The 11,343-nt window shown below is 51.6% G+C and overlaps 2 protein-coding genes and 1 long non-coding RNA gene across 4 annotated transcripts in view; 2 read left to right on the top strand and 1 right to left on the bottom strand.

Annotated features, from left to right (window-relative positions):
- Positions 1–9,303, top strand: part of LOC115274631 (zinc finger protein 77-like) — a 12,862-nt gene extending 3,559 nt beyond the window's left edge. Inside the window, exons 2-4 of one of the 2 annotated variants that reach the window (XM_029918039.1) lie at positions 3,261–3,387; positions 6,255–6,312; positions 6,731–9,303. In XM_029918039.1, coding sequence (XP_029773899.1) covers positions 3,261–3,387; positions 6,255–6,312; positions 6,731–7,868 — 1,323 coding nt within the window. In that variant the 3' untranslated portion in view covers positions 7,869–9,303. Of the gene's footprint in view, positions 1–3,260; positions 3,388–4,120; positions 4,550–6,254; positions 6,313–6,730 lie in introns of those variants that run through there. The other variant, XM_029918040.1, reaches the window with a different exon arrangement.
- Positions 1–11,343, bottom strand: part of LOC115274639 (zinc finger protein 669-like) — a 160,743-nt gene that overhangs the window by 38,909 nt on the left and 110,491 nt on the right. The gene's annotated exons all lie outside the window — the stretch shown is intronic.
- Positions 11,116–11,343, top strand: part of LOC115274640 — a 39,682-nt gene continuing 39,454 nt past the window's right edge. Inside the window, exon 1 of the long non-coding RNA XR_003901201.1 lies at positions 11,116–11,183. This is a non-coding gene — a long non-coding RNA (uncharacterized LOC115274640). The remainder of the gene's footprint in view (positions 11,184–11,343) is intronic.

The following is an 11,343-nucleotide window of genomic DNA, read 5'->3' as shown; positions in this document are numbered from 1 at the left end:
CGCGTCTGCTTCCTGATGTTCCGTTTCCTTCCCGTCCTGTGCACGTTCGAGCTGTTTCATGTCGGCGAGTTGTAAGGTTTCTCCCGGTCAGGGTGTATCGTCCCGTTGTCAGTGGACTTGAGCGTCCCTGTGTCTTCTTGTCGACGACCTTATTTATTCTGTGAAAAAGCCCCTCCGTCGCTCAGGGCATAATCACACGTGCTGGACCCTTCCCTCCGTGTGATCCGCTTTGTGTCCACGACAGGTAAATCCACAGGACTCAGTTACTGTCCATGCAGCGTCTGATTCCTTTTCCCCCTTCGTTAACCAGTCTTCCCGGCCCCGTGTGTCCTGGTGTCCCCGTCTCTGCCGCTGCCCCATGGCCCCTGCCTGGCACACATCCGCTCGTGTGAATGAGAGGTGCCTGATGTCTTCCCTTAAACTACGTCCTATTATGGGATCGCTGGCAAAAGGGGGATATTGTCCTGGGACATAAGAGCTTCCCCCCGTGCGTCCTCTAGTCCACGTAGGGAACATGACCCCATCAGTTACTGTCACACGTCCCTAGTTCGTCTCGCAGAGTGGGGTACACTGTGGGTTCTGGGAGCGATTTTGAGATCCCAGTCACACAGCACTGGTCAAGGTGATAGTTGGGTCGTGCAGTTGTTGGGGAGTCCTTCCCATTTCCCGGCTGTGAATAACCCTGTGTCCCTGGTCCTGTTTCCCCCCCCCCCACCGAGAAACACGCATGGAGACCGTGTCCACAGGAGCTGTCTGGCCGTTTCTCTGAGCTGGCCTCACGTTGTTCAGGATCGGTTTTCCGGAGTTTAGAAATGGGCAGGTTGGGTTTTTAATGACTTTCCATCACGAGAATGGAAGATGGGACCCTAGTTTGGAGAGCTGTAGCCAGATATTTGAGGAAACCAGAAGAATTTAGATCTTTGTGTGGCTTTTAAGAAGTGGTATCAGTCTAATACCTACAACGATGTGTTTTTGAAACAAAATTGTTTTCTGTCTGAATCACTCTTATTTTAGAGATAGTCTGATGGGGATTGATTTGTCCATAACACAATTCCGGTTTTAACAAAATGGCCTAACCAATCACGAAGGTCAGCAAACACGGCGATTGGCCATGTAAGTTTTTCAAAAAGCATCCTTTGCTCAAAATTTTTATAAGGAATCTCTAGATTGAATTTTTAATGCCCCTCGAGGTCAGAAGTCAAGCCAAATGTTTGAGATCTGACTTGTCTGCAAGGCGTGTAGATTATGTGATTTCCTCTTCGGGGTCCCGAACTCTCCCGCGGGCCCCGCAGCTGCCGGGCGTCGGCACTGACTCCTCACCCGGTGAGGCTGCTGGGGTGTCAGCACGGCCTCAGGCCCGCGTCCCCGGGGGGCTTGGTGGCTCCACAGAAGGGCTCCGCCTTCAGTCCTTCAAGCTGTCTGCTCAATTCAGAGTCTATGCAGGTCTGTCAAATCGGACATTGCAGTCAGAGCCTTGGTCCAATAACTAGTGTGTCCAACGGTGTCCTGTCACAAGGAGAACTGAGTGTCACCGAACTTGTGCAGAGAGGAGGGGAGGCCCAGGCCTCAGACGTGTGGGAATGTGTCTGCTGCTGGACCAAGATGGCGGCTGCAGACGAGGGGGCCCTGGCGTCGAGGGGGACCCGCCAGGAGCTCGGCGGCCCGGACCCAGCCAGCGTCAGGCGAGGGTCCCCGCTGGGCCTTCACGTGTGCGGAGTCACCCGGCCGATGCCAGCGGTGCCACTCGTTGGGAATAGACCTTGGGAACAGAGTTGGAGAGAGAGGGGGTCATTCGCCCACACAGTGTGGGATAGTCCGCGCGTGTTCACCCCCAGACCTCAGACCATTCCGGGAGCCCCCGGATAGAGAGCTTCGGCTGCACTGTGGGTGTACCTGGCAAAGGGCCGAAGGCGAGGAGAGGGAGGCAAGGATCCCTCTGAAGGGGGGGGGGTCCCTCAGCCTGCGGGGCAGGGGCAGTCCCACAGACCCCCCTGGGGCTTGGGCTCCTCACCGAGGAGGACCCTCAGGGGAGGTTGCCAGCTGCGCAGAGAATGCTGGAGTCAGTCCACCAAGGGAAACTCCCAGGAAGTTCCAGAAAGTCCCAGGAGAGGCCCAGGACCGCAGAGGGTCCCCGCGGAGGCCATCAAATGTGGGGCAACTCGACGAGGTGGAGGCCACAGCTCGGGTGGTGAGAGAACCCTTCCGAGGCTGCGCAGAGGACATGGAAGTGTCCTGAATTCCTGCAGGGGAGTGGTGGGCAGGGCAGCAGAGGGGAGTCCCTCTGCCGGGGGGTGGGGGGGCCTACTGGGGGGCTGTGGTTCTGGGGGGCGGGCGGGAGCATGGGGACCGTGGAATGCTCCGCGTGTTGGACCTATGCCCGGTTGTAAGTACCCAGGGGTCAGTGAGGACCGGTGGCCACTCCAGGCCGGTCCCTTAGGAGCCCGTGTCCCTTCAGCTGTGTGCTCACCGAGCGTCCTTGCTTTGCTGCGCATCTTCCCATCGCGCAGGCCTGTTACCAGAAAGCAGCCCGTATGCTGTGTTTTTTCTCCTCTGCTAAAGTGACCTGTGGCTCTGTCCCCGTGAATCCCTCAGGGACTCTTCCTTCTGGTGCCCTTTTCCTTGACTTCCGGTCCCTGGTTAAATGTTTGAGAGGCCCCGCTGACTTCCTAGTTTCTGGTGGCCCCGAACTCGTCTTACACACGGGGTGTGCCAGGCGCCCGGGCCCTCGACTGTGCCCGTGTCCACATCCACCTGATCCAGGGATAGGGTCGCGTGTGGCTCTGTCGGAAGAGAGGGGACTCCCCCAGGCTCCTTGTCCTTGTTCCTTCCAGGACGAGAGCAGCACTGGGATCTGAGGGTCCCCACCATCCTGACACTCTGGCTCCGGGTCTTGGAGCTGACGAGGCATAGTCATCTCTGAGCAAGACAAACATGTGTCCTCTGATTTCTGTGTTGTCCGCGTGAATATTTCATGTCTCAGTCTGTACAGTACCGGTCTGCTTAGCTCTGTCTCCGCGTAAATAACCCAGTAAAGTGAGCGTGTTAAGTCACTGTCACCTGATGTCATCCCCCTGCCTTCAAGTTCCAGCCCTTCAGTCACTGTGCGCACCTCAGGGGACCTGCTTGCGCGCTGTCACTTCCCACACGTGTGTGACTTGGGCCCTGGGAACAGAGGGCAGCTCCCTGCCCGTCCCCCTTCGCCGCCCCCCACACGTGGTGAGGACGGAGCTGTGCAGCAATCGGTGTGTGGTGTGTTTCAGGCCTCTGTGGTCTTTGAGGACGTGGCTGTGAAGTTCACCCCGGAAGAGTGGGCTTTGCTGGATCAAGGTCAGAGGAAGGTCTACAGAGATGTGATGCTGGAGACGTGCAGGCACCTGGCCGCCGTGGGTAAGGATGGCCCCTCCCTTCACTGGTCTTTTAAGGAGAAAGAAGAAAAGGTCTATATTTGCAATTATTGAAACTGTTCATAGAATCCTTAAGAGTTCACCAAGTAGTATTAGAAGTAAGAAATGAATTTAGAAAAGTTGCAGAACACAAATTAATAATTCCAAAATATGTTGTTTTTCCATATTTATTTCCCAAGTAGCTGAGAAGTTAAGAAAACAAAGCCATGTTCACGGAGTTTACAAACAATAGAATAATTTGTTCAGAGTAACCAAGGACGATGAAAGATCTGTACTCTGGCAGGTAGAAAACATTTAATGAAAGACTTTGAAGACATAATAATGGGAAAGTTATACCATGGTCATGGAGTCTATGGACTGATTTTTATTTTTTTAATGCCCATAGTATGAAAAGTGGTCTGTCTATTCAGTGCAATCCTTATCAATATACTAATTCTATTTTTGAAAGAACTAACGCAAGAAATTCTAAATTTTGTATGAAATCACAAAAGATTCCAAATAAAGAAAGGTATTTTGAGAAAGCATTCCATAGCTAAAAATATAACAGTCCTAGATTTCTTTTTTTTTAATGTTTTTATTTATTTTTTGAGAGACAGAGGCAGCTGAGCAGGGGAGGGTCAGAGAGAGAGGGAGATACAGAATCCGAAGACAGGCTCTAGGCTCTGAGCTGACAGCACAGAGCCCGACGCGGGGCTCGAACCCACGAACCATGAGATCATGGCCTGAATCGACATCGGATGCTTAACTGACTGAGCCGCCCGTGTACCCTGACAGTCCTAGATATCAAACTATACTAAACAGAACAGTATATAGTACTGGCACATACAGACACAGAGATCAAGGTAACAGAATAGAGTCCCGAAATAATCCCATGCTTATAAGGCCAGATTATTTACAGCAAAGGAGCTGAGAATGTACAATGGGGGAAAAGACTGTCTCTTCAATCAGTGGTGCTGGGAAGATGAGACAGCCACCCGCAAGGAGACGACACTGGACCAGCTTCACACCCCTGACCCGACAGCAAACTCGGTACGGATCAAATACGCGGATGTAGGACTGGAATCCATCCATGTCTAAAGACCAAACCGAAGTGCTCAGCTCCTGGACATCAGCCTTAGCATCATTTTGTGCAATCATCCCTTCAGGTAAGGGAAGCAGAAGGCAAAATAAAACGTTGAAAGAGGAACATAACAGACATTTTCCCATAGAAAATACAGAGAAGGCTACTTGACACCTGAGAAGCTTCTTGTAACCCTCAGGGAAATGCAAATCCAAACGACCGGACCGTCCCTCGCAGCGGCCAGAGTGGCTAGCATCCAAAATACCGGACGAAGTGCTGGGAGGATGTGGAGAAAAGGAACCGCCCTGTTGGGGGATTTAAATGGGCGCAGCCAGCTTGGCAGCGAGTTTGGGATTCTCGTAGCAGAATGAAACACCACAGGGCCACCTTCCGTCTCTCCATCGGGGTAGTTCCGCAAAGAAAAACGCCCCGCGCGATAGGATATGTGCCCCCCAGGTTCACTGTCCTGCCGCTCACTGTGCTCAAGACCAGGAGGCGAGGCGGGCGTCCGTCTACAGACGAGTGGGTGATGAAGATGTGGCACCTACGCTCGCGGGCCGGTCGGGAAGACAGTGGCGCCGAGTCCTTACCTTTTGTGACCACGTGGATGGACTCAGGCGATATTATACCAAGTTAATAAGTCAGACAAAGGACGAACAAAACATGGTACTTAAATGTGAAATCTGAATGACAAAATGAACAAAGAACGGATAATAGAACAGATTTCAAACTGTACAGAACAAATTGGAGTTTGTGATATTAGAAGGGACTCGGAGGGGACTGAGAAGGACAGATGTGCACTTATTTAATACGTAAGTCATGGTAAGGAAAGGTAGAGCCCAGGGAATACAGTCAATAATTTTGTAGCTTTTTACACTGACAGTAATGACACTTACGGTGAGCATTTTGTAACGTCTGTAATTGTTGAGTCCCCGTGCTGCACACCTGATGTGAATAGAGGTCAGCGCGCTTCTTCCAAACAATGAATGAATGATTGAATAACAAAAAGTCCCACAATTATCCGTCATCAATGACCCGAGGACTGAGGTCAGCCCCCATCCCCCAGATTGCTTGGTGACCTTCAAGCCCCCCTCCTGCCGAGCTCTTCCCAGGGGCGGGGCAGCAGCCGCACACACCGTCTAATCCCCTAGTGGCACCGGGACAGTGCGGGCAGGCTCCACCGAGGGTCTGTGTGCCTTCAGGCCAACCCTCGGGCGAACCAGGTTCCAGAGGAGGGGTTGGCATTTGGCTATATTCATTAGAAACAGGAGTCAGTCTTTGAAAAGGATGATGTCGTCGTCGCCCCCTCGGCCAGCCTTCCCGTAGAGGCGGGTGTGGGTGTGTGCGTCTCGCCCGGTTTGTTCGTTCTTGGCTTTGCCCGTGATACTTCCCTCCACATTGGTCTCCATCTCTTTTAAAGCATTTCTCGATGAACGGGCTGCCATCTCATTCACTTTCTCTACTATTGCCAGAGTCCCAAGTCACCAGAGTCCTCAGAATATTTTGGTCACATGTCCAGTCTTCCTCGTGAAGTTCATTTACATTTCTGGATCAGTATATGAATAGACACAAATATACGGTCTCTCTCTCTGTTCTTTTTTTTTTTTTTTTTACCTTACACATCAGGTTGTTTCCTCAAAATTCAGTTAGGCTACCAATTCTTACAGTTTCTCCCAGCCAGGGTAAAGTGAGTGGGTCAAAGACTCAGCCGAATACTTGGCCGAATGAGCCTCCGAGTGATGAGAAAATACTAATGTTTACAAAAAGTGCTTCCTGTTCTGTGTTTGTAGAGGAGCAGAAATTTCGTGGCAGTGGAGAGGTGACCCGAACGCAGGAAGGACTTCTGAGGTGAGTGACACTTGCAAGGCAGGGACAGGGGATGGTGGCAGGTTGTGGATGACCTGAAATTAAGGAACAGCTGGAAACCCAGCTCAACTGTCACGTAGTCTTTTTTGTTACAAGACAAAGTGTTTGTAAATATAATCTACATATTGATCATCTGAAAAGCAATTCAGTTAGAAACAGTGGTCAGGGCGAACTGCATGTAAGAAGCCCCGAGCGTGAGGACTCCGTTTCGCCCTCAGCCAGCGCAGCGGGCTTGTTCCGCTTTGTGTCCTTGCAGACCGTGCCCCAAACCTACTCCTTCACTAAGAATCCCCAGTATGTAGTCCAGTAACGGTTGGTCGAAAATCGATAGATTGTTAACCAATAAAGAGATCGCTTATAATCATTATGCCTTAGCCCTGTGCCTTCTTGTATTGAACAGAAGTCCTTTGGCGGAGCGTGGCTGTGAACGTGCTGCAGGGGATCAAGGTGGGGAAACCCTGGACCCGGTTACAAGTGTCACTGTGCGTGGGGGCTGTCCCACTGGAGGCAGACCCTGTGAGTGCGCTGAGTGTAGAGAAGCCGTCGCAGACGGTTCCTTCCTAGAGGAGCCACGAAGGTCTCCCCCAGGACTCCCGCCGACTCCCGGGGAGGCATGCGGGCCGGCCTGCAGCTCGGTCCCGAGCCTCAGCCCGCACGGGGACCCAGACCTTGGAGAGATGCCCCGTGAAGGTCAGGACACCAGGAGAGCATCTGAGACTTCGAAACGCCTCGGCAGGAAGAAATCTCTGGAGTGCAAGAAGTGTGGGAACGCTTTCACCTGCAGGCCTTCCTTTCTGGATCATGTGCGGAATGACTGTGGACAGAGAGTCCACGCATGTGACACGTGTGGGAAAGCCTTCTTGTATCACTCCTTCCTTGCCCGTCACGTGGGCACGCACTCTGGGCTGAGGACCTCTCAGTGTCAGGAGTGTGGGAGAGCCTTCCAGTATAAATCATGCCTGAAAAAACACGTGAAGACACACGCTCGGGAGAAGCCCTATACATACCAGCCCTGTGGGAAAGCCTTCCCTGGTCGGCGCGCCCTTTCGGAACCTGCGGGAAGGTACACAGGGGATGGGCCCTGGGAGTGTAAAGTGTGCGGGACTACTTTCAAGATACGTGTACATTTCGAACGTCACATGAGCACACACAGTGTAGTGAAACCCCATGAATGCCAGGAGTGTGGCAAGGCCTTCAGGCATCACCCAGACCTGCAGGTGCACATGAGGACACACACCGGGGAGAGACCCTACGAATGTAAGCAGTGTGGGAAGTCCTACCGGAAGCATCATCATATCAAACGGCACATGACCACTCACAGTCCAGTGAAACCCTATGAATGTCAGCAGTGTGGCCGAGCCTTCGGGCATCAGTCGTACCTGCGAGTGCACATGAGAATACACACCAGAAACAGGCTGTACGAACGTCAGCAGTGTGGCACAGGCGTCGGGGACCCCACAGCCCTGCGCGTGCACGTCGGGGCGCACACCGGGGAGAGGCCCTGTGAACATCGGGCGTGTGGGACAGCCTTCAGATAGCACTGGAATCAGCGAGAACGTCTGAAGACCCACACTGAGGCGAGACCCTGTAACTGGCGGCAGTGTGGAAAAGCCTTCCGTTGCCACGCCCTTGTACTGCACGCTGTGGGAAGTCACAAGAGGGATGGACCCATGGAACGGAAGGAGTGAGGGGACATTTTCAGGAAGCACCGACCTCTGAATGTCACTGGATCACACACACCATGTAGTGAAACCCTGTGAATCTCAGGAGTGTGGCAAAGCCTTCAGGTATTACGGACACCAACGGATACACGCACGGACACACTGCGGAAATACTGTGTAACCGTCAGCCCTGTGGGAAAGCTGTCACGGCTCCTTCAATCCTGGGAGCACATAGGAGAGCTCACGCTGGGGACAGATCCTGTGAGTGTCAGCAGTGCGCGACCGCCTTCAGGTGTGCATCACTGCAAGTGCACATGTGGACACGCGGGAGTCCACATGTAAGTCAGTGTAAGGAGTGCGGGAAAGCTCTCGGTCAGCTGCAGGATTTTTCAGGTCATTGAAAACACAGCGCAATAAAAGCGTGTGAAGGTAAGAGGTGTGGGAAGGCGCACAGGCCTCATCCCTTCCAGTGCACATGAGGAATCGCCCTGGGGAGAGACCTGGACACGTCGCCGCTCCCTGCGAGAGCCCGGGAGGCTGCACAGTGTCGGGAAGCCTTTGTTCGGAAGGACTCCGGTGAGACCGTCCAGTGTCCCAGCGCCCCGCCAGTGCGTGCGACGGCCCTCCGTGGGCACGACCTCGTGAACGACTGCGAGGGCAGGTGGGTGTCGGAACCGTGGGAAAGCCTGCGGGACCTCAGGAGTCTGTGAGCACAGACGCGCTGTTTAGTTTCCCTTCAGATCTTCTTGGAAAGGCGAGCCAGTGCCAGGGAGATGGTCCTGAAGGGACACAGTTTTGGGGCGACTTCAGGCATACGACGTCATGTGTTATGTTCATGAAAATTCAGGCGGGAGAGAAATCTCTTCATTCTTGTCAACATGGTTTTGAGTTTCCAGATGTGTCTTCCTTGGTTGGGACCCTAAGTGTATGAATTTTTAGTTGATGTCACTAATATGGACACTGATGGTTTTAAGTGGCCTTTTTCCTCTACATCCATACAACCTAGCTGTTGTCTCAGACTTGAAGCAATCACACGGTTATGTACAACACGTCTCTTTCCCATTACAATGTCTTTGGACCCAGAGGTGATAAAAATGTGTCTGTTGTTGCTGTGTACATACAACTTTGTATACTTTTACCAAAAAATGTCTTGAATTATATGTTCCAAAATGTTCTTGTTAAATTATGATGACATGAGACCCCTCATTGTTGAAAGTTCTTTTCTCTTTTCTGTTGTGATACTGGAATAAGCTGATTATGTGTCTACTCTTCTTTCGAGTCTTTATTAATGAAGGCTATATTTTCACATCAATTCTGTTTTTTCTTCAATTAAAAACATTTTTAAAAAATGCATATTTGAGAAAGAGGGAGGGAGAAAGAGAACAAGCAGGGAGGAGCAGAGAGTGAAACCAGAATCTGAAGCGGGCTCCAGGCTCGGATCTGTCAGCACGGAGGACGATGCGGGGCTCAAACCTATGACCCATGAGATCATGAACTGAGTTGAAGTCAGATGCTTAACTGACTGAGCCATCCAGATGCCCATTTTTCAGCAACTTTTAATGTTATGATACCATTTTAGCTTTTGTAGGACTCAATGGTGTCTTTGGTTGATTTTGTTGCAAATTAGGACTTTGAAAAACATCCCTTTGGACCATAACTCAAGTTTGCCATTTTGTTTTCATGAGGAGTGATTGTAGTGGAAATACCAGTGGGGTGCCAAGAGGTAACCGTCTGGAGAGACCAATACCCTTAATCACAGACGAATCAGCCAGCCAAAATATGCCATCTAGTAAATTCTGGACATTGGTGCCTTTTCAGTTCCTTCCTTATTAGAGGTAAAAACACTTCATTGTTTCCATAATATTCCACAGTTCTGAGTACCCCAAAGGCATTCCCACTATGGGACAAAATGTGGTGTTATACTTGACTGAGGTATTTGGTCATGAAATGGTGTGTAACTTATCCTATTGGACTGGACAGTAAAGGGAAAGTTTTGCCACCTCCGTATCTTTAAAAGAATTTGCAAGGCATTTAGTTGACTAGGTCAGTACAGTGTGCTATTCTTGGTCTTGGGCTGTGGGTTTGAGCCCCACATTGTGTGTAGAGGTAACGTAAAAAATATTAAAATGAAACCTTAATTTAAAATAAAAGGTTTTGCAAAAGCCTACCCAACCTAACAGATCCTCTGACCACAGGTGTGGTCCTTGTGGTCTTTGGCTGGAGGTCATTGAGAAAGTCAATATCTTAGACTTATTCATATACTATAATCATCTGAATCACAAAAGTCTTGAGTATATAAGAATTTTAAAAATCGGCCTAGAGGGAAACACCCATTAAGTCATAATGTGCCAGATATTATGATCAAGAAGGCATGAGGCTTTCAGTGAAGAATTGTCTCATGAGAACTAGCAAGACAGATTTTACAACCCATAAGTGGAATGGGATATTCTGATAAAATCTCTCAGCCAATGAAAAGTAAAGAGAATTACGTTCTTTAGTATACAGGTGCTTTTCAAAAACAATTAAGGAGGCTTCTCTGGGAAACATGGATAGAAACTGATGTTTGACTAAACAAATACACGCCATTTTTAATCATAATAATCACAGACCCTGATGCGGGGCTCAAACATGAAAACTGTGAGATCATAACCTGAGTTGAAGTTGGCAGCTTAACCAACTGAGCCACCCAGGCCCCATAGTGAGCTGTTCACAGGGGACAGGTGCACGGTCACTCCTTAGGAACTACTAACAAGCGTCACCAGGCGTTTCTGTTACGGTCGCGTCCCTTTCCGACGCTGGACTAGGGAGGTTCCTCAGACAAAGAGTCGAATTCCCGGGACAGAATACGAGGCCAGCGGCTCAGCCCGCCCAGAGCTCATTCCTCACCGAGCGACCTCCTGCCAGGTGGTTAGGACAGGTGTGTACAGGTGTGTACAGGTGTGTACAGACGGGCTGTCACTCAGGGAGGTTCTGGGGGATTATCGGCGGAACACCATCCAATCAGGATACAACGAGTAACGGATCGCCCAATGAGGGTCCGGGACCTCTACACCATCCAATCAGGCGCAAGTGAGAGCCCGGTGGGCGGGGCTCTGAGCCGGGCGGCGGGCGCGCTCGGAACCTGCGCGGCCCCGTTGCGGCTGTGGGCTGCGGAGCCGGGCGCCCGGGAACGCGGAGCGGGGCCCCCAGATGGTGAGTGCGCGGCCGCAGGGGCGGGTGGGACCCGCAGAACTAGGTGGAAGCGGCCGCAGCGGGGTGTCCCTGTCCCCAGGGGTCGCACCTGGGTCCTGGGTGGATGGATGGGGAGGGAGGCTGGGGGGCGGGGGCGCAGGGAGGAGGCCCGGGATTCGGG

The sequence above is a fragment of the Suricata suricatta genome, chromosome 12 (assembly GCF_006229205.1).
Source record: "Suricata suricatta isolate VVHF042 chromosome 12, meerkat_22Aug2017_6uvM2_HiC, whole genome shotgun sequence".
NCBI classification, from domain to species: Eukaryota; Metazoa; Chordata; class Mammalia; order Carnivora; family Herpestidae; genus Suricata; species Suricata suricatta.
This window is presented reverse-complemented; position numbering and strand designations above follow the sequence as displayed.